The 27,344-nt window shown below is 39.9% G+C and overlaps 1 protein-coding gene across 2 annotated transcripts in view; it reads right to left on the reverse strand.

The window, feature by feature from the left end:
• Window positions 1-430: 430 nt before the first annotated feature.
• The window catches only part of csf1a (colony stimulating factor 1a (macrophage)), a 39,861-nt gene continuing 12,947 nt past the window's right edge, over window positions 431-27,344 (reverse strand). Inside the window, exons 3-10 of one of the 2 annotated variants that reach the window (XM_029682156.2) lie at window positions 27,240-27,302; window positions 20,501-20,671; window positions 18,911-19,100; window positions 5,683-6,594; window positions 5,200-5,390; window positions 4,992-5,038; window positions 3,372-3,434; window positions 431-2,532 (exon numbers count right to left, since the gene is read on the reverse strand). In XM_029682156.2, coding sequence (XP_029538016.1) covers window positions 3,380-3,434; window positions 4,992-5,038; window positions 5,200-5,390; window positions 5,683-6,594; window positions 18,911-19,100; window positions 20,501-20,671; window positions 27,240-27,302 — 1,629 coding nt within the window. In that variant the 3' untranslated portion in view covers window positions 431-2,532; window positions 3,372-3,379. The remainder of the gene's footprint in view (window positions 2,533-3,371; window positions 3,435-4,991; window positions 5,039-5,199; window positions 5,391-5,682; window positions 6,595-18,910; window positions 19,101-20,500; window positions 20,672-27,239; window positions 27,303-27,344) is intronic. The other variant, XM_029682164.2, reaches the window with a different exon arrangement.

The following is a 27,344-nucleotide window of genomic DNA, read 5'->3' on the forward strand; positions in this document are numbered from 1 at the left end:
TTAGTCAGGGGTGTTTTAGGAGTGTTGGAGCGTTTTAGGGGCTGATCGCGGAGAGAAGAACTGCTGTGTACAGTAGGTCCTACCCTGTCAGATTTGGAGAGATTATTTGGCTCTTCTGTACATCAGCTACAAGGGCAGTGAGACACCATCTTAATTATCTGCTGTCACTCTGCACCAAACACCTCAAACTGACACAAACTGGCATCCTCATTGCCAAATAACACCAGTGAAACATACCCCAGGGCAATATCATGGTCAATTTAATGTGATATGAAGTCAAATACTGTTATAGTTAAAACATCGATTATTATGTAAAAGAGAAGTCTGAATCACAATGATCTTTGTGTCATGGTAGAATATTAGGTTTCAAGTATGTGTTGGATGAAATACTTTTTGAAGAAGTCGTTGTATTGGCTTGTTTATTTGAAAATACTCAAATACAATGAAAATACGATTTTCAAATACAAATACCTAAATACACATCTATTTCAGCCAACATCTGCTCCAAAAAGGGTACTTGATGTATTTTTAAAAAAATTTTTTTTTACTTAAGTCATCTTATACCTTGGTGACATTTTCATACGATCCAAGACATCAAAGCAATAACAAACTGAACAGAATCATCACAATAACAGGCAAAACCAGGGATTCATTCCAGTCCAATTTTATTGAGGATTCCTTTAATATATTGTTCTTTCTGCATTTAGACACTAAGGCTTCAAGCCGTTCACGCATGTACAGATATAGGATCTTAATATGAGCTAGTTTGCTACAGCAACAGGACATGTAAATTATAATGTGGATTAATATGTATGGACATTTTTGTTGGGGTTGATACATTTTTAAGGGAAAATCAAGTCTGACATTTCAAAGTGGAAATTACAAACTTCAGAAACCTTTTTAAACATCAAAACACCACACGTTTTAAATTATTCTACAACAGGGTGATCAAATTAAGTTCCTAAATCTAAAGACAATGCAGATTTTAAGGCAATGTCCCCACTTTTGCTGAGATTGCATTGACGGTAAACGCTGCAGATGTCAGCTCAATCGGATATGACCTTCACGTCAAACGCACTATAACATGACTCTAACACCTTTTTGGATTGAATCGTGACCTAAGCAAAGACCAATATGAACAGACAACACCTCAACTTCTATTTACTGCAATTGTGCATAAGAGTCTAAATATTTAACAGTTCCATGTCAATCTTCATTATTATTATTATTATTATTATTATTATTTTATACAGTATTAAAGTAATACATAAATGATCCTGGGCCTTAACACGATCTAATACATTGCATTGAATCAACACAATTGATCCGAAATACAGCATAATCCAAGGGTGACTCATATGGGTTAGCACTGTCAAGATGTTCATTTACACTTATTACAAGTCATATTGAAACATTTCAGAATTTAGGTAACAAACTGAAAATGGAATTGCAGTTTCTATTTAATTCTGTAGTGCTTGTTGAAGGTTCTAGGCACAGTCATCAATTAGCAGCACTTCAATTGCATTCTCTTACTTCCCAATTAAGCAATTGAAAGGGACAAAGGACCAACAACATGTTCAACTTTTGTGATTTACAAAAACCCTCACACCACATGACTATAACACAATCCTTTGTATATGGATATGATTCACTGTATGGGAATGGAGCGCTCTAATAGGTTTACAAACTGCTGGAGATTGTCATACATTCTCATTGGTATCAGCACAACATGGCATGAGAAACAGGTTTAAGTCATTGTCATAATTTGAAAGGGACAAAACAGAGTAATGTTAAAATGCAAATTAATCCAGTATGATGCATCATTGCATTTATGGAGTTCACTAAAACCACGTTGTGGTTTTTTTCTATTTAATTTATTTATCCCCAAAGATACATCCCTCTGTCAGCTTGACGTAATGGCACCTGGTTTTACTTTGGCTCAAGAACCCAACTCCATTCAGCAATGTCATGGGAGTACTTCAGTCACACAGACTTTCTTAACTTTGATTTTGACTTAGGAGACACATCCAAACACAGATGCTGATGTAATAAAAACGAGGTTCTTCCCCTCTTGAACTGTGCATTTCACTGTGAGGATCTATCAGTCACGCTTGGAGATGTTTGATGGCAGGACATTGAAAAAAGCATCCGAGTTAGGTGAAGTCGCTAACCCCTGCCGTGGCGAAGAGTCCTTGGAAGATTGATTGGTCCACTCTATTTCTGATGTACATGACACCGTCCAAATAGTCTATGAGCGACAAATTCACTCAAACCTTTAAAACAAAAAAAGAATAGAAGCAGGCCAATACTGTATAACTTTGAAACCATAAGATTCTCCGTATAAAAAAAAATTCCACCAATATTTCAAGCAATAATAAACTTAATTTGTATAAAAATAGATTACTTTAGATATTCTTAGATATTTATATACAAAAGTGACACGAGTAAAATAGTTCAGTCAAATGTCCATGTCTTCCACTTATTCAACAAATTAGGTGGTTATTGGTCTCTTACTGGCAGTTGAAATCAATCCTAGAGAGAGAGAGAGAGACAGAGAGAGAGAGAGAGAGAGAGAGAGAGAGAGAGAGAGAGAGAGAGAGAGAGAGACTAACTTCTTAGTCATTGTGTGAATGATATACTGAGAGAGGGAGAGAGACTAACTTCTTAGTCATTGTGTGAATGATATACTGAGAGAGGGAGGGAGAGAGAGAGAGAGAGAGAGAGAGAGAGAGAGAGAGAGAGACTAACTTAGTCATTGTGTGAATGATATATTGAGTGAGAGAGAGAGAGAGAGAGAGAGAGAGCGAGAGAGAGAGAGAGAGAGAGAGAGAGAGAGAGAGAGAGAGGGACTAACTTCTTAGTCATTGTGTGAATGATATACTGAGAGAGAGAGAGAGACTAACTTCTTAGTCATTGTGTGAATGATATATTGAGTGAGAGAGAGAGAGAGAGAGAGAGAGAGAGAGAGAGAGAGAGAGAGAGAGAGACTAACTTCTTAGTCATTGTGTGAATGATATACTGAGAGGGAGAGAGAGAGAGAGAGAGAGAGAGAGAGAGAGACTAACTTAGTCATTTGTGAATGATATACTGAGAGAGAGAGTGAGAAAGAGAGAGAGAGAGAGAGAGAGTGAGAGAGAGAGAGAGGGAGAGAACTGTTTCCCTCATTTCTCAATAGGGGTTCATTAGTCCCAGCCAATTCCACATGTGGGACATTGTAAAGAACATACCATTTGAGAAATGCTCAAAGCGAAAACAAACCCTGGCCATCTGAAGTGCTTGGATAGGAATGAAGGATGTTTTTTAATGACTCAATAAATAATTTAGCGTTCATTCTTGCTGAAGACGTGGAAAGGAATGTTAGTGGCTCTTACCAGATCTCTCAATCCTTGGCTTTATAATACTGCAGCTCAATGTCCTTAATGTTGCGGCATGCCCTGTGGAACATGTTACAGTCCCTTCAGATATTATTCACACCACTTTACTTTTTACACATTTTGTTGTGTTACAGCCTGAATTTAAATGGATTCAATTGAGATTTTGTGTCACTGGTCTACACAAAATACCCCATAATGTCAAAGTGAAATGATGTCTTTTACAAATTAATAAAAAATAAAAAGCTAAAATGTCAAGAGTCTATAAGTATGAAACCCCTGTCACACCCTGACCGTAGAGAGCTTTTTATGTCTCTATTTTTGGTTTGGTCAGGGTGTGATTTGGGTGGGCATTCTATGTTCATGTTTCTATGTTTTCTATTTCTTTGTGTTTGGTCAGGTATGGTTCTCAATCAGGGACAGCTGTCTATTGTTGTCTCTGATTGGGAATCATACTTAGGTAGCCCCCCCCCCCTTTACAACCCCTTTATTATGGCAAGCCTAAATAAGTTCAGGAGTAAAAATGTGCTTACCAAGTCACATAATAAGTTGCATGGACTCTGTGATTAACAATCATGTTTAACATGATTTTTCAATGACTACCTCATCTTTGTACCCCACACATACAATGAACTGTAAGGTCCCCCGTCGAGCAGGGGATTTTAATCACAGATTCAACCACAAAGACCAGGGATGTTTTCCAATGCCTCATAAAGACGGGCACCTTCAGTACTGGTAGATGGGTTAACAACAAAAAAAAGCAGACATTGAATATATGGACTGTTCCTGAGTGATCTAGATCAGCTTGAAAATCCATGGCAAGACTTGAAACAACCAACTTGACAGAGCTTGAAGAATTTTTTCAAGAATAATGTGCAAATATTGTACAATCCAGGTGTGCAAAGCTCTTAGAGACTTAGCCAGAAAGACTCACAGCTGTAAGGGGATTCTAACTGTATTGACTACTTATGTAAATGAGATATTTCTGTATTTCATTTTCCCAACATGTTCACTTTGTCTTTATGGGGTATTGTGAGTAGATGGGTGAGAAAACAAATCTATTTAATCCATTTTGAATTCAGGCTGTAACACAACACAATGGGTTAGGTTTTAGTGAAGACTAGTCAATGGTATTGTGAGGGTGAGGTAGCATGTGATCATTGTCTAAATATAGGCTACTTAATTAAGTTAAAACAGAACAGACAGTTGCTGCAGTTTTATATTAATAAATTAATCAACAATACATTTATTTCAATGAATGAATTCATCTGAACATGTGGAAAGACATCACATCACTAGGACTGAACGTACCAATAAACGCCTATTTATAGATTTTGATTTCCAGAGAACGTTTGAGTAAAAATCAATATGACACTGAGTTGGAGTTGAGTATACATTGCAGATGATCATCTTGAGCCAAAACCATAAGTTCATTGCCTGACGATTTCTGTGACTGTTGACTGCACCATCGCCATGTCTGAATGTTTGTGTTGTGGTTGTTGCTTAGCAACAGTGCCGCCCTGATTAATGTAAAAAGCCTTCAAAGGACTACACTATCTTTTCAGTTTTCTGTTTTTACCACCATGACATTTAAGGATCATATTAAATATAATTTTTTACCTCTGGTTTTCAATTATGTTGGCACTATGGAGAAGGGCTCGGAGTCTCTGAGAAATGAAAAAAATATTCAATTAGACTTCTATGTAGGAATTAGAGTGGGATTGGTTAGCAGGGTTAATCCCCACATGTGGAGGCAGATGTAAACTAGTTATCTCTGACAGCTTAGTTGGGCACTACAATTGTTTGTTCAGTGTGTGTTCCCTCTTACCTTCTTCTCACTGAATAGTGTTGTGATGAGGAGAAATCCACCGCACATGGCTCCAATGATAAAGGCTGTCTGGTAGTAGGTGCTGGAATCGTAATGACCAGTTTTCCCATTCTGGAATTTATTCTCTGAGCCTTCACTGGGCCTTTCTGAAATAGGAGTGTCATCCACATCTGTCTTCTCTGACAGGATATCTGAGGGACGATGGCATGGTATTTAAATGGCATGGTATTTAAGATTATTCTACATGGTGAAATGGTATTACACAGCAACATGCATTACTTTATTGTTTCCTTAACATTCATTAAAACATGCATAATTTGGTAGTACCACATACTTACGAATACTTTCTTTAAAGTATCAGGTAAATATCAGGTACATACCAGAGAAAACAGCCAATTCTCTATGCAAGTGAATGTGTGTATTTTGAATCAGGAGGAGGACACATAAAGTAGTTCCAACAGGGTGCTATGCTACAGTATTTACCTGTGCTCAAGACTTCCTCATAGTATGTCCTAGTATGTTTTGACTCAGTCTTCCTGATTTGGCCCAGGACGTTTGTAGTGGTGTGTAGTTTGTCTGGCTCCTCCCCTGTCATCTTCAAATGTGGAGATGCTTCAGTCGTAGTGCTCCCAATCGGATGGTTCCAGTCATGTGAATATCTCTCTGTGCTTGGGTATGTTTTTGTAGTGTCCTGTAGTTGAAGGGTGTCTGTTGAAACTCCATCCTGGAATATTCCATAGTTCCTGGCGTCCAGTGACCTCTTGGCCAACACATAGGCAGTGCTCTCATCACTACTGAGGGTGATGCCCATCACCTTGTACAAGAAAGGGACAGGTGTGACCAGCTTGACCCTAGGGAAAACAAAGAGATTGTGGGGTGAACCTGCTGCTCCTCTCCCTGCTGGTTTGTCTGCAGAAGCCTCCATCGCCCTTTCAGTCTGGTGGTAGTAAAAAGCCTTGTCCTTGGAGCCAACAGTCTCCAGGAGAACTAGGCTGGGAGGGGAAGACACTAAAGGGTGGTCTGTAGCAGAAGGGGGGTTAGAGCCTGTTTTATAGAGTGCAGAGTCTGACTCAGTTCCAGTGGGTGGAGGTGGACGAGAGTCCCAGTGTAACTCCCCCTCTCTGCCCTCTCCAAGTGAATGTCCATCAGGGACAGTCACCTGCAGCTCCCTAAGGGAGGGGGGTCCTACGGTACCAGGACTCCCTAGGAACACCCCAGGGTCAGCGCTGTGAGTACCCAAGAGTGGGTGAGGAGGCCTGGGTTGCATGGCTGCGGTGGGTTGGGAGAGGGTGGGCTGTGGGGGACTGCTCCATACACCGTGAGAGACCAGGGAGACATCAGGGGCCACCGGACCCACTGTTGGACATGCACACTGGTGTTCCGGTTCAGGTTCAGCTAGGGGCAGATGAGAGGAAGATGTAAGGGGTTTGGTTTACAGGTTTTACTACATCATTTCTTCCATCCAAGCCAAATGTCCCCATCTGCTTGCATGCTCCTCCCCTATATCAAGGTGTTTGGTACTCCCTTTTGACCTATGCTTTTCAACACACTAACTATTAACATACCACAGGTCAATATAGTCAACCAATCGAACTGTCTATCCTGCTCTCTATCCACCATTCATAGTGACAATAGTGGTAGGTGGATTGTTTGTCCAGATCTGAAATAGGCTAACTAGCAATCATACCACACATAAAAGCCTTCAAATCTGCATATATTTTCTATATGAATCCACATGAACAAAAAGGAATAGCTGATAGGCAGCGGAGAGACCAGGTGCATCACTGCGTATGAACAGTGAAGACATGAGACACGCAGCTCAAAAAGCTCCCCTATATACGTATCTTGTTTAGGGACAATACAATTATTGTACCTAGACTAGCCTACAACACCACAATGCATTGAATAATTGCAATATTGTTTTCAAATGAGTACCAAAGTCTACTCTAGGCGGCAGTGAAATCATCATTTGAATAACAGCGCAGAAGCTGTGTGATTTGAATGTTTAATTCCATTTGGATTGGTTGTGAGTCTACTCTCCACAATTTATACAGTCTAGAAAGGTACAGTAGCAGGCCAGTCTGGCTGTTCTACTTCTGATCATGAGATGGGGTGTCTGTTGCAGATCATCATTCTCCCAAGTCATCCTATAATAGGGAAAGGGGGATACCTAGTCAGTTGTACAACTCAATTCCTTCAACTGAAATGTGTCTTTCTCATTTAACCCAACCCCTCTGAATCAGAGAGAGGGGGGGGGCTGCCTTAATCAACATCCATGTCTTTGGCACCCAGGGGCAGAATGACAGATTTTTACCTTGTCAACTCAGGGATTCGATCCAGCAGCCTTTTGGTTACTGGCCCAACACTCCAACCACTAGGCTACCTGCCGTGGCCACATATGCTCCCCGAAATCGTAATGTACACTCTGCCTCCTCTCCAATCGGAGCAGCTCACACACCTAGAACCTAACACTTCAATATAGCCTAAATGTGTGTAATTTCACTTTTAAAATGTTTTGGCTTTTATATGTGGCATAAACACAGCCAGTCACAATATTTTAATCTGATTAGGCTACTTCAAAAGTCTCCTGTAAGCAGACACGCGTTCATCCCCAAATGGAATTCCTGCATCCTCAAAGTAAAGTACATGTCGGATGAAAAATGTCACAACGTCTTGGGAAATCATGCAATCCACAGATGAAATAAGTTATGATGAACTTCACAGGGTGGTGAAAGTGCACGTTGATGAGCTTGATGCTCCTTTCAATAAATATTGGGGGTCTTATTCTGGTGACATGATGATTGACGCTTGGCTGCCATTTGACAGATAAAGATAATCTCACAGTTTTGTCCATAATAATCTCATTGTGTAGGCTATACCAACACCGTATCTCTGAGCTATTGGCTAGAGCACACATGCCAGTACAAGAGTGGGTACATTCACTATACAGTACCTATACAACATTTTTTTGTGACAAAACCATCAGTAGGCCTAGATTTGAAAATGAGATGGAAACCCATTTAACTTGAATGTTGTGTTCGTTACAATTGAATTGAACTGCAGAAGGTATTTGTATGTTCACTACATATTTACTTAAGCACAGACTTTTATCCACAACAAGTTAATTTGATGGACACAAAACACTGATGGGAAAATGCACATATTTTTCTTAAGCAGATTTGAGAATATTTGCATGACAATCTGTGGTCAACTGGATGGTAACCTACAGACACCCTAAACAACACAGTTGCAGTTCTGACACACGCTATTATGTTTGTTTTAACAAAAGAAACTGTGTACACCTGCGACCCAAACTGGCCATTGTTTTATTAGAAAAAATATGGCCTTCATAATATCCACTGATGTACATAGGATGCTGTATATAGCATTTTGTAAACATACTAAAACAAAAAAAGAGATAAATAATATTTGTCCAGCCTTTGCTGCAATGCTTGCAGATGCGCATAATGAGCTACGACCCCCTAAAAAGTACGTAATAACTCCAAATATAAAAAATGTAGCTCGGTTGTTGTCAGTGGAGATTTCAGCCTGTAAATCTTTGAGGGGAAAACCTTTAAAAATGTATTAAGACGCATGCCAACTATGCCACTACACAACAGTAAATAATTGCACTATAACAGTGACAAACGGTGTCCATGAACTGTTAAAGCCTACATAAAGCTGTCCCAACAGCAGAGCTTTCTTTTCAGCACCATGTCGTGAATCCTTACCACCACTACACCTGGCTGTCAGCGGAGCCTTGTCTGGCAGCGAACAGTTCATTCAGCCTCATTTACTGCCTTTTTAAAAAACATAGTTGATATGGCTGACTTGTTTAAACAAGTGTTGTTTCTACTGACAATTGACATGTACAAACTATGGCATAAGGGAACGATGAGCTGATAAGAGGCAATCCAGGATTTTTATTAAGACATTAATGAGCAAGCCAAGACAGACGTAGTCAATAAAACTATTTGTTCAGCACTTTTGAAATGTACAGCGACAGAGCTCAGAACATGGGCCGTTCTTACAGTAATTTTCCTGTACACCAAGCCAGAACCCTAGGATAAATAAACGGGGCATATAAACAGACAATGAAAGCTTTACAATATTCGATGATGACATTTCTCTATTCCAGGCTATGTGCACCACCAGCCCAGAACAGTAGGCTGAGTTATGAGAGGGAAAGCGACCAATTTATTAGGGTGAGGCACATGGGCTACTAACAGCTTACTACACAACATTGTTGTGTCTTTGGTATCATTAAACTGAAGACTGTTAGTTCATCGAATCAATTCTCTGTAATTATTATTACGTGACTAACTACTCAGGTAAATGTAATTAACTAGAATGTCTTGGCACCAAGGAAAATAGGTTATATTTTCCTAATATAACTTTCAGATATTTTAATAACTGATCAATTAGTCTTCTAATTAATTAATTATCCTTTACCTCACATTAGTCTCATTCCAAACGTCGTAAATTGTTGGTTATCTGCACAAATCCAGTCTTCACTATGAATCCTTCATACATTAATTGTCTCAATCATTTATTTATTAACTAACTAAATAATCACAGAAATGCACATACAAACAAACAAAGTAGATATGGTTACAAGGAAATGATAGGGGATGTGCCCTAGTGGGCTAAACCGGTATTACGGATTTGTGGACAAAAGGGAAGTGGGTGTAGACTGAGAAAGGCGGGAATTACGCAAATTAGTCACTACACACTTGATGATCGTATTCATTGAAATGCTAAACGTTTGCACATGAACGCTCACTCATTCGGGAATAATTGCAATCAATATATATATTTATGCTCAGTGTGTCGTCGTGATCTCTGTTGGGATCATTCGTCTTTCTGTTGGAGAGTTTGTCCGCCCTATCTCTCTCTCTTTCAGGGTTAGAATGGATAGTTCAGAGTAACATTCAGTAATGTTGTTATAGAATAGATGTTTCGGTGGTTGTCGGCCTTCGCATTCAATGGTATAGAATTCCTAGCTGCAGACTAGTAATTAGTATCAAAGATTTGCTCTTATTCTGTTGGTATCGATAGTCTCTGAGTTTCAACAAGCATTACAACCTTAGTTTAATCGAGGTAAGCTGGTCTGAAGAGAATTCCTCCCTGTGGGGGTTATATTCGTAACAGTAAAAGGGGCTGTCCCATGATGTCAGATCAATGTCTGTGCTCATGGGGCGGGCCATTGATTTAGTTATAATTGAAAGTGAATTGGAGTTTCCTTCATTAAACAGTTTAAAATCACATTACATAATTTCACAAATAGTTTCATCTTTACTCATTAATTTTATACAACAATTAGATGCAAGCCTCACAACTGAGACTCTTGTATAAACAGAGTTATGGTAATGTGGCTGTATTGTCTCTCAAGAGTTTCAGAAAATTGTACAACACGGACCAGTTCATAGCTGGATTCTTCCCTGACCGTGTACACCTTCTCCAAAACATGGAAATTGCTCAGTTCTCAAGTTCTGTGATGTGGAAGATGTTCCTTTGTTCTCCTGTGAACCTTACTCTACTCTGGCCATGAGGAGAGAACTCCTCTAGGAATTATGACCTGCCTAACAAAGCCTGGGTGTAGGGGGAAGAGAGAGAGGTGGTGAGAGAGAGAGGGGGATGGTGCAGAGAGGGGGGGATGGTGCTGGCTGTACCCAAAGAGGGCCATGTTATGACAACATACACTTAGTATTACTTTCTTTGCTACAATATACATATCTCCCTATGAAAATGTTGGTCTCACCATGAACAGGAAGGTGGCGAGGCGGTCCTTCTTGTGGGCAAATTTTGTCATCAAACTTTGTCATCAAAGTCTGCCATTCTCTGGATTGATGGTACATTCAAGACAACTGGGAACTCCAAGAAGAAAAAAACAAGGTTGAATCATGACATCAGTGATCTTCATGTCAGAGCTTTAGAAAGAGGCCCGAGTTCCCGACTTGGAATTTTGAGTTCTTTGACCGTTCAAAACGCATTTTCCCAGTTGTTTTTTTCCAAGTTGTCTTGATCTCACTGAACTCTGAGATTTCCCAGTTCTGAGTTACCAGATGTTTTGAAAACAGCAGGAGTCATGCTGGATTGACAGCATGGCCAATGTACTCAACCTTTTCTGGCCCATGGAGTTGCATGTGAATGTTTTTCCTTTAAAGCTTGGAAAAGAGACCCTTAAACCAAGACTTGGACCACTCCACTGAATAGCAGGCTATTAATTGCTTTGCAACGCTTGCAGTTAGCCACTGATTCCTTCCAAACCACTCACTGTTGAATTTGCGATTTCCGACTTGTTGTGTACTGTTTATGTCCAGTGGCCGATGAGCACAGATACATTTTATCTATAATGTCTCTTCATATGACAAGGATTGAAAAGGATTTGCAAGTAGATTGTCGACTTGATTCATGGAGATGACTGCTTGTCTAGCTTGCTAGCTAAGATTTTGAAAGTATGATGTTGACATGATCAGGCCAATCAAAGCTACGATAGATATAACGTGATTTGACATCATTTTATCTGTGGCCAATGACCTTGAGCCTTCTTGGATCAGCACCCAAGGGACTTGAATTGTTTTGCTCTTCCTGTAGATTTTGCAGTGACGTAGTGTCTCCATGATTGACAGAACACTGAGCCAATCACAGGGCAACTAGAGAACATTACCAACCCCTACGATCTGTATTTTTCCGCTGGCTGCCCCACCACCACAGAAAGCACTGAGTTAGGCTGAAACAGCTTCATTTTGGAGCTGCCTAACTCAAAAAAGACAAAAAGAGACAATGTTTGTAGGTGGCTATATTAACTCAATTTTAATTTGATTTATTACATTGTTTGCAAACTGATATGTCTAATAAAAAGCATGAGCTGGCACACACCCAGACACATTTATTTAGTGTAAAGGTACTGACTGACGGTGAATAAACTGTAAATGATAAAACAAAGAGTCGCACACTCCGAATGTATAACCCCCCAGTAATTTACCGGGTAAAAAACACCAATGTTTCCATCACTGTGCCTTCTTCAGGGTAATGCCATGAATGCTTGAACCAGGTTATGTAGACAACAGTGCAATTAGTGCAACCAATGACAAAAGTGAGGGGTGTGTCGTAATTGCTAGGTTGATCAGAATGAATTGAGCTAAACTGTTAAAAGACAATAGCCCATAGCATATTGGATATATTATGCCATTAACATTAGCATAACATTAGCATCAACATACATTATTTCATTTAATTTTACCTATATATTTCAATATTTTTGATTTCATTGAAAATATTGTTACATGTAATAGTTTGGTTAAACCATAATAATAATAAGCATCATCAACAGTGGGAACATAGTAGGTGCACTCTGATAAGATGTAGAAAGAATACATTCATTTACAAGCCCTGTTCACAGAATATATAATTGGTCATAAGAAGGGCCTGAGGTCAATGTCAATATTCAGACCACGAGGGGTCAAAGTTTTTAAATAGGATATCCAGTAAACCTCCCTCTGTAGTATTAGGATCTCCATGTTACCTCCTCTCCTTGGTAGAGCAACATGCTCAATGCCTCTACATTTGAGGGAGGAGATGGGATGGTTAGTGTTGGATTTTGGGTAAACTTTGAACATTGCTAAACTAGAGGACTGTTTTGCTATCACAGACTGGAACATGTTCCGGGATTCCTCCGATGGCATTGAGGAGTACACCACACCAGACACTGGCTTTATCAATAAGTGCATCGAGGACGTCGTCCCCATAGTGACTGTGCGTACATACCCCAACCAGAAGCCATAGATTACAGGAAACATTCGCACTGAGCTAAAGGGAAAAGCTGCCGCTTTCAAGGTGCGGGACTCTAACCCGGAAGCTTATAAGAAATCCTGCTATGCCCTCTGGTGAACCATCAAACAGGCAAAGCGTCAATACAGGGTTAAGATTGAATCGTACTACACCGACTCCGACGCTCATTTTATGTGGCAGGGCTTGCAAACTATTACAGACTACAAAGGGAACCACAGCCATGAGCTGCCCAGTGACACAAGCTGATGAGTTAAATCACTTCTATGCTCGCTCAACATGTCCCTGATTGAGTCTGTAATACCAACATGTTACAAGCAGACCATCATTGTCCATGTGCCTAAGAACACAAAGGCAACCTGCCTAATGACTACAGACCCGTAGTACTCATGTCCGTAGCCATGAAGTGCTTTCAAAGTAACATCAACACCATTATCCCAGAAACCCTAGACACACTACAATTTGCATACCGCCCAAACAGATCCACAGATGATGCAATCTCCATTGCACTCCACACTGCCCTTTCCCAGCTGGACAAAAGGAACACCTACGTGAGAATGCTGTTCATTGACTACAGCTCAGCGTTCAACACCATAGTACCCTCAAAGCTCGTCACTAAGCTAAGGATCCTGGAACTAAACACCTCCCTCTGAAGCTAGATCCTGGACTTCCTGACGGGCCGTCCCCAGGTGGTGAGGGTAGGTAGCAACACATCTGCAACGCTGATCCTCAACACTGGAGCCCCTCAGGGGTGCGTGCTCAGTCCCCTCCTGTACTCCATTCTCATCGACGGGGCTGTAGTGGAGCAGGTTGAGAGCTTCAAGTTCCTTGGTGTCTATATCACCAACAAACTAGAATGGTGCAAACACACCAAGACAGTTGTGAAGATGGCACGACAAAGCCTATTCCCCCTCAGGAAACTGAAAATATTTTGCATGGGTCCTCAGATCCTCAAAAGGTTCTACAGCTGCAACATTGAGAGCATCCTGACTGGTTGCATCACTGCCTGGTATGGCAACTGCTTGGCCTCCAACTGCAAGGCACTACAGAGGGTAGTGTGTACGGCCCAGTACATCACTGGGGCTAAACTGCCTGCCATCCAGGACCTCTACACCAGGCGGTTTCAGAGGAGGGCCCTAAAAATTGTCAAAGACCCCAGCCTACCCAGTCCTAGACTGTTCTCTCTACTACCACATGGCATGTGGTACTGGAGTACCAAGTCTAGGACAAAAAGGCTTCTCAACAGATTTTACCCCCAAGCCATAAGACTCCTGAACAGGTAATCAAAAACCTGGACTATTTGCATTGTGCCCCCTCCCAACCAACCCTTCTTTTACGTTGCTGCTACTCTCTGTTTATCATATATGCATAGTCACATTAATTATACATTCATGTACATACTACCTCAATTAGCCCGACTGACGAGTGCCCCTGCACATTGGCTACCCAAACTATCTGCATTGTGTCCTGCCACTCACCACCCACCAAACCCTCTTTTACACTACTGCTACTCTCTGTTTATCAATAGTCACTTTAACCATACCTACATGAACATACTACCTCAGTCAGCCTGACTAACCGGTGCCTGTATATAGCCTCGCTACTGTTATTGCACCGTTACTGTTATTTTTCTTTTTTACTGTTGTTTTTATTTATTTACGTAACTATTGTTCACCTAATAGCCTTTTTTATACATCGCACTGTTGGTGTCACGTTCTGACCATAGTTCTGTTATTTTATTCTTTGTTTTAGTATGGTCAGGGCATGAGTTGGGGTGGGCAGTCTATGTTTGTTTTTCTATGTTGGTTTTTGTGTTCGGCCTAGTATGGTTCTCAATCAGAGGCAGGTGTCGTTAGTTGTCTCTGATTGAGAATCATACTTAGGTAGCCTGGGTTTCACTTTTGGTTTGTGGGTGTTTGTTTCTGTGTGAGTGTTTGGGCCACACGGTACTGTTTCGGTTTTTGTTTTGTTTTGTTTTGTTTTGTTTTGTTTTGTTCACATCGTTTATTGTTTTGTATTTCAGTGTTCAGTTCGTTTTGAATAAATCATCATGAACACTTACCACGTTGCACTTTGGTCCGATCCTTCTTCCACCTCTGAATGTCGTTACAGTTGGTTAATGCCTGTAAGTAAGCATTTCACTGTAAGGTCTACACCTGTTGTATTCGGCGCACGTGACAAATTAAATTTGATTTGAACATTTCTATACTAATGACATGATAGATCAGAAGTAATACTATAGTATCAGGGATGATAGAGAATTGTTTTTACATCAGAAGTTAATGGTTATCTGTAGGAGCCAGATGGCTTTGGGATGTGTAGGGGAGACGGGTGGAGATCTTAGAAACTAACAATGTCACTGAGGGAGAGAGGGTAATGTATAATGTTTACATTATGTCAGGATATGTTTTTGTTAGTCATCAGGGATCCGCTGGGAGGAGAAGAGACAGTCTGGTTTTAATGACCATGACAGCCTTGAGTTGGTGAGGAGTGAGCACTTTGGGGTAGAGGTCAAGTAAAATGAAGTGAGGAAGAACAGATATCACAAAGGTTCTGTCTAGCAACAGGGATGCATTGGCTGTTCAGTTGTGGAGAATGAGACTCCGACTAGGAGAAAGGGTTAAATATCCGTACTTTTGTGAAATGTTTGTCTGAACGCAGCTGTATCAACACTTAGGGAAGAATTACACTTGGTTAAGCTTCTCTAATGTCCGTGAGTTATTTACTCTGAAAATTAGAACTTAATATTAGCTTCAACAAAGTGAGCTGTAACTGAATAGTCCGCCTAATTGAGCTGCGTTGTTCAGCTATTGCGTTGTTTTAATTGTCTTTTCGTTTGTCCCATGTAGGCTTTCCCACATGTAAAGGATATGAGAGAGATTACTCCCTTTGTCTTGCATGAGATGTTACCCCTAACATGGAGTTTTCAAACTGTATGTGGGTGTCTGAAGAAGGATGTTTTTATAGTGCTATTGCACTGTGCGCATGATCAACATTTGTAGTTCCCATTTGGAATAGGTATCAAGAGTCTAGGAGTGGGCTCAGGAGGCAGGTCAGAGCTCACCAAGTTAACCCCAATATTGCAACCCCAGCTTATAGACCACCAGTGGGGGCTCCTTGAAGAGGTGTGCAATGTTTTTTGTCTGATTGCAGAATATGCCAGTGCTTTTTCAGGATTGCTTTCATGTTCTCCGAACATTTGGTGCAAAACACTGTTGCGTTTTTTCTTTGGTTTAGTTTTTAGCAATTCCTCTTGGTTTTTGAGATATTTTCTTCGCAGCATTAAGAGTTTTGTCCTTGTAGCCTCTCATTTTAAATTTCTGTCCTTTTCTTAGCATTGCTATCAAAATCTGCATAACTGCAAAAAAAAAAAAAAAAGCATAACTGGCTATGTGGTAGACCATTCCTGAGGGGAAGGGGATGCATACTATCTGCATGTAGCAGGGTATTGCGGTCTGTGGGCTTTGTGTATAAGTCTGTATGTAATGCATCATTCTCTTCGATGATCCATAAATCCAGGTAATTACATTTTCTCTCATCGGTCTGAGTTTGAAGATAGGCCTTGAAATACATCCACAGGTACACCTCCAATTGACTCGAATGATGTCAATGATGTCAATTAGCCTATCAGAAGCTTCTAAAGCTACAACATCATTTTCTGGAATTTTCCAAGCTGTTTAGTGGATGTAAACAACTTAGTGGATGTAAACTTCTGACCCATTGGAATTTTGCTACAGTGAAATAATCTGTCTGTAAACAATTGTTGGAAAAATTACTTGTGTCATGCACAAAGTAGATGTCCTAACCGACTTGACAAAACTATAGTTTGTTAACAAGAAATGTGTGGAGTGGTTGAAAAACAATTTTTAATGACTCCAACCTAAGTATATGTATACTTCCGACTTCAACTGAATGTGTTATTTCATAGTTTTGATGTCTTCACTATCATTCTACAATGTAGAAAATGGTAAAAATAAAGAAAAACCGTGGAATGAGTGGGCATGTCCAAACATTTGACTGATATTATATATATATCCCCACTTGTTTAGCAAAATGTGTATATATGTCCCACTTGCCCTGAATGACTGGTCGCCTTTTTATTTTTTGGGAATGCATGGATCACCAATGCGGTTGAATGCAGCATTGCTGTATGGCCACTCAAAATGTCTTGTAGTTGAGTAGCCAGCCGAGGCTACTGCACAAATGTTTCTGTGCTTTATCTGCATTGCTTGCTGTTTGGGGTTTTAGGCTGGGTTTCTGTATAGCACTTTGTGACATCTGCTGATGTAAAAAGGGCTTTATAAATACATTTGATTGATTGTAATAGGTCTACATGTTTCTCCTTTGCATGGTGTTTTAGGTTTTGTTTTTTGGTTGTTTTGAAGTCATGAGGCGGGAAACGTTTTTGCGGGAAACGTTTTTGCCTGCTATCGGTCCAATTTTTCAGGGAGTGTTGCAGCACCCTTAGCACCCCTTGGAGGAGGGGGTTGTGTGTGTGTGTTGCAATTCCATTTGGCGTGCAGCACGTTGGCAGCACTTGCTGTGACTTGGAGTGCAGCGCATCGTGGGCTGTATGGAAGCGCGCCTAATTGAATTGACAACCCAAATCATTGGGCGGACAGATAGAGATGTGTCATGGGCCGGATTCGGCCCACAGGCCTTGTGTTTGACCCATGTGATCTAAAGAATAAGCTATAGACTATCCAAAACAAGATTGTAAGAATTGGGATTAAACTCCCCTCTTACTCCTCTGGAGGTTGAGCATGTACTTTGTCCATATACTGTGTCTTTTTACTGACGAATAAAATTAATCAATCAATACAAACTTGGCAGCAGACATTTGTTGAATGGAAAGAGACATCTGTACCAGAACACCAAAAAGTTTAACGACATTTGGAGAGCCTTTAATACTGGATAGACCTTCAAGGTAGGTAAGGATGTATTTTCTGTTTGTCGAGCTTGACGTTGTCTATTTACTGTGATGTTGAAAACGCAAACCGTGATATTAAAGTGCGCAAAGTCGGTATGCTTTGTTTATTGGTTGTGGGGTGCATTTGCACATTTGAACATGTTGGTCTAAAATTTGTTGCATATATTAGTAAATATGGCATCGAAATTGTGTGAACCTAATTTCCCCCCAACTCGTCATTGTCTGCAGCCAGCTTGTAATGTATGCCTATACAAACAAACAGGGAGCATGAGCTCGTCCGTGGTGATCGGTGAACCCTCAACTTTCTGGTCTGTAGCTCTGCTTGGCATCGACTGTGCCACAAAAGTGGCAAAATCGATATCCACGTTTATACACGCATGATCGCTTTAGTTATTGTTATTTGTGGTGGTAAACATTATTTAGAGTTAATTCTATGAGGGGGGGACGGTGTGAAATTTGATTTACAGTACAAGGGGAAGGTCATGTGAAAATATTTTTTATGTTGGGGAGGGGGGTGCATTTTTTTGGGTGGACACCTTGAACTGTCTAACATGGGTATGGTAAGTAGGTCTAAGAGAATAGTCTGAAAACAGCTTGGAGTAATCATGTGTGGCAAAAATGTTTGGTTCTTAATTAAACAGCAAAGTAAACACGTACACAATCTCTAAAACATTGCTGGGAGTTTTGCTAGCTTTTGAAAATCTAGCATTGTTTAGATGCATGTTTCCCAGATTTTCTGTTGATACTTTAGGCCTTGACTGGTTTTTAAATGGGCTATAATATTATATTTTCCTCAACTTTTAAGCCTGCCATTCCAAATGAAAGATGATCCTTTAAGCCTACGCTCATAAAATGTTCCACTACGGGGACAAACAGCAAAAACAATCAAAACAATATGTGGTAGTTATGGGAGACGGTAAACAATTCACAATGACTTCAACTGTCTCTTAGAATAGATATTAATATGTAGTATAATTCATCTCACTCTACCTTTGGTTTGGGTGGGGAGGACAGTGGCGGATTCTGAGTAATCCTCAGCGTACTCTTCCTCACAGTTCCAGTCAACAGGCCCGTTGCTCTTGGTCATCAGGGTCATGTACATCTCAATGACCCCGCGGGCTTTCCTCAGAGCCTCTCTGGGCGAGGTGCTGTGCACCCTCACAAACTTCACTGGGTTGTCCTGTGACAGAGACAAGAGGAGAGAGGGAGAGTGGTGACGGGATGGGTCACATTCTCTACAAACAATTCAAAACATCCTGAAATACTTTCAAGTTGTTTTTAATGACACTCAGTTAATGCCTCATACCTAATGAATGTTTCATCAACTTTAACTATGACAACTCCGATCCTATGAAGGAAGTTGCAAGAGGAGCAGGCTATTCTAGATAATTATTAGAAACAAAATGAAAGTGTCTATTTACATTTACATTTACATTTAAGTCATTTAGCAGACGCTCTTATCCAGAGCGACTTACAAATTGGTGCATTCACCCTATTTCCAATGTCACTTCATTGGCTATTGGCCACCTTGGCTTAAGTCTTCAGTATTTCATAGTTTAAAAGGGTTTTGTGAAGCACTCTAAAACAAATTATTTGAAAGTAAAAGTATTTCAAAATAGTACAATTGTTTATTTTGTTGAAAGAAATCAACTGAGAAATTATACAATCAATCACTCTGATTGGGTCCAGTAATTTGTTTTGAAAAGGAGTTAATTTAATATTTGATACTGGATAAGACTACAGCCAAACAGACACATTTAGCCAGCCCAAACCTCAGTGTAGATGTTGGACAAGCATTCCCTTAAGAGACAGGAGTCACCTGAAGAGGGACCATTGTCTGATACCATCATCACAGGGTACCCAGAGACATACCGGGGCACCAGTCTCATGTCTGACCTTAATCTAACACTAATCTAATATAGACAAGATGATTTGCCCAGACTTACTGGCATTCTGAAGTGTGCATGCTTATGCTGCCTCCTGGGCCCTGCTACCTCCCCAAGCCAACTTAAAAGAGATCACATTTTTTTCCCATGCTGTTAAACATATTCTGTTAACCCTGCCATATCAGGGGTCACAATCTCATTGAAGAAAGAATTCGATGCTAAATTGAATATTGGTGACTGTTCCTCTGTACTCTGTAAATTGAATTGATTTGAGGTCTGAGGAAGCTGGATTGATTGATTGTATTTTATCCCTACTTTATCTTATCCCTACTTCATCTATCTAACAACCATGATCACTGAGCAGCTTAAAATGTTTAGAGAAAATAATATATATCTAAGGAGCCATATTGTAATAAAGCAATGTGTTTAGAGTTACCATGTCCTATTGGAATTTAAGAAACATTATTAACATCAATGCATACTACTATGCCTTTTCAAATAGTCCAATTTAATAAGGCTGAACTTCATGCACCAACCACCCAAGCACTGTTTCACTTTGTTTACTTCTAAGAAGTAATTATGCTGCCATCAATAAAAGTTGAAGTCTGGCACAATCCAACAGACCTTTGGAAGAGATTTAGCTAAGCCTATTCCCAGACTAGAGTAGCAATGCTCATAAGTAAGTAGCACACACCTCAATCTCCTCGTTGATTTCGGGTATGCAGTTGTGGGAGTAAAAGTTGTATATGACCTTCTTCAGGGATTTGACATAGCGCCCGTTGTCCGACTTCATGACATAATTGAAGTTTGTGTTCAGAAGCTCCAGGATTTGTGGAAATGCTGCTTTCACATAACAGACTTCACTCTGTGGTTCAAAGGAGAAAGAAACTTATCGTCACTGCATTTTTTTTAACACCGATTTCCATTGAGGTTTCAACCTCCTTTCCAAAGCAGACCTGGAAAGTCACTCATGACTCAACATTCATTTCCACTTAGCCATAGTGACTTTGCTTCCTGTATCACTAGACTTAATTGGAGGTGCAGGAAAAGTTAGCTACATACCAACAGGTCCTTGTGGTTGTTTTTGGCACAACCTTTAAACAGACCTTCACCATTTCAGAGACCTTGATAGCCCTTTCCTGCAGTCAAATGACCTAGTGGCCGCATGGGTGGAATGTTATCAAAATAATAAACCTTAGAAAGACCGGCATTTACATTTTTTTTTAAATGTCAAACAGATTAGTTATATTTCAGTTTTCTTTCATGTATATAAAGTATAATATTGGGATGCAAACTCAAAATACATTCCAACTCTATCTGACATGGTACAGGGGTCTTTTTTGAAGCCCATAACCATGTGTGTGAGGTGTAAACTTTTGTTTCAAAGTACATTTGTTTAAGACTACCAAGAAACACACTGTGTGACCCTGATTTAGCCCACTGCAGTAAACAGTTAACCTGTAAACCATTTCCTGATCAGTGTCAAGTTAAACTGGGGGGGGGGGCTTGACTCCGTACTGCCACACAGCTCTCTATCTACTGTAACTTGGCACAGTTCAGAGGTATTTTCAAAACATTTCCCTTCCAGGGGATGAACAACCTGGTTCGTTCATGGCATTATACTTTTCTTCTAAATATAATTCCATTTTTGCCGTAAAGGCTAGATGGAGCAAGAGATGTTATGAACTTAGACCTGTGATGTCAGAAGTGAGCATTAGTATGAACTTAGACCTGTGATGTCAGAAGTGAGCATTAGTATGAACTTAGACCTGTGATGTCAGAAGTGAGCATTAGTTTGAACTTAGACCTGTAATGTCAGAAGTGAGCATTAGTATGAACTTAGACCTGTGATGTCAGAAGTGAGCATTAGTTTGAACTTAGACCTGTGATGTCAGAAGTGAGCATTAGTATGAACTTAGACCTGTGATGTCAGAAGTGAGCATTAGTATGAACTTAGACCTGTGATGTCAGAAGTGAGCATTAGTTTGAACTTAGACCTGTGATGTCAGAAGTGAGCATTAGTTTGAACTTAACCTGTGATGTCAGAAGTGAGTATTAGTATGAACTTAGACCTGTGATGTCAGAAGTGAGCATTAGTTTGAACTTAGACCTGTAATGTCAGAAGTGAGCATTAGTTTGAACTTAGACCTGTGATGTCAGAAGTGAGCATTAGTATGAACTTAGACCTGTGATGTCAGAAGTGAGCATTAGTTTGAACTTAGACCTGTGATGTCAGAAGTGAGCATTAGTTTGAACTTAGACCTGTGATGTCAGAAGTGAGCATTAGTTTGAACTTAGACCTGTGATGTCAGAAGTGAGCATTAGTTTGAACTTAGACCTGTGATGTCAGAAGTGAGCATTAGTTTGAACTTAGACCTGTGATGTCAGAAGTGAGCATTAGTTTGAACTTAGACCTGTGATGTCAGAAGTGAGCATTAGTTTGAACTTAGACCTGTGATGTCAGAAGTGAGCATTAGTTTGAACTTAGACCTGTGATGTCAGAAGTGAGCATTAGTTTGAACTTAGACCTGTGATGTCAGAAGTGAGCATTAGTTTGAACTTAGACCTGTAATGTCAGAAGTGAGCATTAGTTTGAACTTAGACCTGTGATGTCAGAAGTGAGCATTAGTTTGAACTTAGACCTGTGATGTCAGAAGTGAGCATTAGTTTGAACTTAGACCTGTGATGTCAGAAGTGAGCATTAGTATGAACTTAGACCTGTGATGTCAGAAGTGAGCATTAGTTTGAACATAGACCTGTAATGTCAGAAGTGAGCATTAGTTTGAACTTAACCTGTGATGTCAGAAGTGAGTATTAGTATGAACTTAGACCTGTGATGTCAGAAGTGAGCATTAGTTTGAACTTAGACCTGTAATGTCAGAAGTGAGCATTAGTTTGAACTTAGACCTGTAATGTCAGAAGTGAGCATTAGTTTGAACTTAGACCTGTGATGTCAGAAGTGAGCATTAGTTTGAACTTAGACCTGTGATGTCAGAAGTGAGCATTAGTTTGAACTTAGACCTGTGATGTCAGAAGTGAGCATTAGTTTGAACTTAGACCTGTGATGTCAGAAGTGAGCATTAGTTTGAACTTAGACCTGTGATGTCAGAAGTGAGCATTAGTTTGAACTTAGACCTATGATGTCAGAAGTGAGCATTAGTTTGAACTTAGACCTGTGATGTCAGAAGTGAGCATTAGTTTGAACTTAGACCTGTAATGTCAGAAGTGAGCATTAGTTTGAACTTAGACCTGTAATGTCAGAAGTGAGCATTAGTTTGAACTTAGACCTGTGATGTCAGAAGTGAGCATTAGTTTGAACTTAGACCTGTGATGTCAGAAGTGAGCATTAGTTTGAACTTAGACCTGTGATGTCAGAAGTGAGCATTAGTTTGAACTTAGACCTGTGATGTCAGAAGTGAGCATTAGTTTGAACTTAGACCTGTGATGTCAGAAGTGAGCGTTCGTTTGAACTTAGACCTGTGATGTCAGAAGTGAGCATTAGTTTGAACTTAGACCTGTGATGTCAGAAGTGAGCATTAGTTTGAACTTAGACCTGTGATGTCAGAAGTGAGCATTAGTTTGAACTTAGACCTGTGATGTCAGAAGTGAGCATTAGTTTGAACTTAGACCTATGATGTCAGAAGTGAGCATTAGTTTGAACTTAGACCTGTGATGTCAGAAGTGAGCATTAGTTTGAACTTAGACCTGTAATGTCAGAAGTGAGCATTAGTTTGAACTTAGACCTGTAATGTCAGAAGTGAGCATTAGTTTGAACTTAGACCTGTGATGTCAGAAGTGAGCATTAGTTTGAACTTAGACCTGTGATGTCAGAAGTGAGCATTAGTTTGAACTTAGACCTGTGATGTCAGAAGTGAGCATTAGTATGAACTTAGACCTGTGATGTCAGAAGTGAGCATTAGTTTGAACTTAGACCTGTGATGTCAGAAGTGAGCATTAGTTTGAACTTAGACCTGTGATGTCAGAAGTGAGCATTAGTTTGAACTTAGACCTGTGATGTCAGAAGTGAGCATTAGTTTGAACTTAGACCTGTGATGTCAGAAGTGAGCATTAGTTTGAACTTAGACCTGTGATGTCAGAAGTGAGCATTAGTTTGAACTTAGACCTGTGATGTCAGAAGTGAGCATTAGTTTGAACTTAGACCTGTGATGTCAGAAGTGAGCATTAGTTTGAACTTAGACCTGTAATGTCAGAAGTGAGCATTAGTTTGAACTTAGACCTGTGATGTCAGAAGTGAGCATTAGTTTGAACTTAGACCTGTGATGTCAGAAGTGAGCATTAGTTTGAACTTAGACCTGTGATGTCAGAAGTGAGCATTAGTATGAACTTAGACCTGTGATGTCAGAAGTGAGCATTAGTTTGAACTTAGACCTGTAATGTCAGAAGTGAGCATTAGTTTGAACTTAACCTGTGATGTCAGAAGTGAGTATTAGTATGAACTTAGACCTGTGATGTCAGAAGTGAGCATTAGTTTGAACTTAGACCTGTAATGTCAGAAGTGAGCATTAGTTTGAACTTAGACCTGTAATGTCAGAAGTGAGCATTAGTTTGAACTTAGACCTGTGATGTCAGAAGTGAGCATTAGTTTGAACTTAGACCTGTGATGTCAGAAGTGAGCATTAGTTTGAACTTAGACCTGTGATGTCAGAAGTGAGCATTAGTTTGAACTTAGACCTGTGATGTCAGAAGTGAGCATTAGTTTGAACTTAGACCTGTGATGTCAGAAGTGAGCATTAGTTTGAACTTAGACCTATGATGTCAGAAGTGAGCATTAGTTTGAACTTAGACCTGTGATGTCAGAAGTGAGCATTAGTTTGAACTTAGACCTGTAATGTCAGAACTTAGACCTGTAGCATTAGTTTGAACTTAGACCTGTGATGTCAGAAGTGAGCATTAGTTTGAACTTAGACCTGTGATGTCAGAAGTGAGCATTAGTTTGAACTTAGACCTGTGATGTCAGAAGTGAGCATTAGTTTGAACTTAGACCTGTGATGTCAGAAGTGAGCATTAGTTTGAACTTAGACCTGTGATGTCAGAAGTGAGCATTAGTTTGAACTTAGACCTGTGATGTCAGAAGTGAGCATTAGTTTGAACTTAGACCTGTGATGTCAGAAGTGAGCATTAGTTTGAACTTAGACCTGTGATGTCAGAAGTGAGCATTAGTTTGAACTTAGACCTGTGATGTCAGAAGTGAGCATTAGTTTGAACTTAGACCTGTGATGTCAGAAGTGAGCATTAGTTTGAACTTAGACCTGTGATGTCAGAAGTGAGCATTAGTTTGAACTTAGACCTGTAATGTCAGAAGTGAGCATTAGTTTGAACTTAGACCTGTAATGTCAGAAGTGAGCATTAGTTTGAACTTAGACCTGTGATGTCAGAAGTGAGCATTAGTTTGAACTTAGACCTGTGATGTCAGAAGTGAGCATTAGTTTGAACTTAGACCTGTGATGTCAGAAGTGAGCATTAGTTTGAACTTAGACCTGTGATGTCAGAAGTGAGCATTAGTTTGAACTTAGACCTGTGATGTCAGAAGTGAGCATTAGTTTGAACTTAGACCTGTGATGTCAGAAGTGAGCATTAGTTTGAACTTAGACCTGTGATGTCAGAAGTGAGCATTAGTTTGAACTTAGACCTGTGATGTCAGAAGACCTGAGCATTAGTTTGAACTTAGACCTGTGATGTCAGAAGTGAGCATTAGTTTTTTTGAACTTAGACCTGTGATGTCAGAAGTGAGCATTAGTTTGAACTTAGACCTGTGATGTCAGAAGTGAGCATTAGTTTGAACTTAGACCTGTGATGTCAGAAGTGAGCATTAGTTTGAACTTAGACCTGTGATGTCAGAAGTGAGCATTAGTTTGAACTTAGACCTGTAATGTCAGAAGTGAGCATTAGTTTGAACTTAGACCTGTGATGTCAGAAGTGAGCATTAGTTTGAACTTAGACCTGTGATGTCAGAAGTGAGCATTAGTTTGAACTTAGACCTGTGATGTCAGAAGTGAGCATTAGTTTGAACTTAGACCTGTGATGTCAGAAGTGAGCATTAGTTTGAACTTAGACCTGTGATGTCAGAAGTGAGCATTAGTTTGAACTTAGACCTGTGATGTCAGAAGTGAGCATTAGTTTGAACTTAGACCTGTGATGTCAGAAGTGAGCATTAGTTTGAACTTAGACCTGTGATGTCAGAAGTGAGCATTAGTTTGAACTTAGACCTGTGATGTCAGAAGTGAGCATTAGTTTGAACTTAGACCTGTGATGTCAGAAGTGAGCATTAGTTTGAACTTAGACCTGTGATGTCAGAAGTGAGCATTAGTTTGAACTTAGACCTGTGATGTCAGAAGTGAGCATTAGTTTGAACTTAGACCTGTGATGTCAGAAGTGAGCATTAGTTTGAACTTAGACCTGTAATGTCAGAAGTGAGCATTAGTTTGAACTTAGACCTGTAATGTCAGAAGTGAGCATTAGTTTGAACTTAGACCTGTGATGTCAGAAGTGAGCATTAGTTTGAACTTAGACCTGTGATGTCAGAAGTGAGCATTAGTTTGAACTTAGACCTGTGATGTCAGAAGTGAGCATTAGTTTGAACTTAGACCTGTGATGTCAGAAGTGAGCATTAGTTTGAACTTAGACCTGTGATGTCAGAAGTGAGCATTAGTTTGAACTTAGACCTGTGATGTCAGAAGTGAGCATTAGTTTGAACTGAATGTCAGAAGTGAGCATTAGTTTGAACTTAGACCTGTGATGTCAGAAGTGAGCATTAGTTTGAACTTAGACCTGTGATGTCAGAAGTGAGCATTAGTTTGAACTTAGACCTGTGATGTCAGAAGTGAGCATTAGTTTGAACTTAGACCTGTGATGTCAGAAGTGAGCATTAGTATGAACTTAGACCTGTGATGTCAGAAGTGAGCATTAGTTTGAACTTAGACCTGTAATGTCAGAAGTGAGCATTAGTATGAACTTAGACCTGTGATGTCAGAAGTGAGCATTAGTATGAACTTAGACCTGTGATGTCAGAAGTGAGCATTAGTTTGAACTTAGACCTGTGATGTCAGAAGTGAGCATTAGTTTGAACTTAGACCTGTGATGTCAGAAGTGGGCATTAGTTTGAACTTAGACCTGTGATGTCAGCAGTGAGCATTAGTTTGAACTTAGACCTGTGATGTCAGAAGTGAGCATTAGTTTGAACTTAGACCTGTGATGTCAGAAGTTAGCATTAGTTTGAACTTAGACCTGTGATGTCAGAAGTGAGCATTAGTTTGAATCCGTATGCCAGCCTGGCACATCTTGAAAGAACAAGACTATCTTGACAGTGACTGGTTGTGATGTTTATCTATGGTATAATATCCTTTATGTGCACGCATCAAACTCATTTTGTTGTGAAAGTTGTAATTACAGTGTAGTAGTAAGGAAATACTCACCAAACTCTGGAGCTCAGTAAATACATAGGTTATTGAACAGCCATTCTCCAACTGATTGTCAATCTGCGTGGGAAACAAAGATCCAAACAGTGAAGTGTGGAACTC

The sequence above is a fragment of the Oncorhynchus nerka genome, linkage group LG2 (assembly GCF_034236695.1).
Source record: "Oncorhynchus nerka isolate Pitt River linkage group LG2, Oner_Uvic_2.0, whole genome shotgun sequence".
Lineage (NCBI taxonomy): Eukaryota > Metazoa > Chordata > Actinopteri > Salmoniformes > Salmonidae > Oncorhynchus > Oncorhynchus nerka.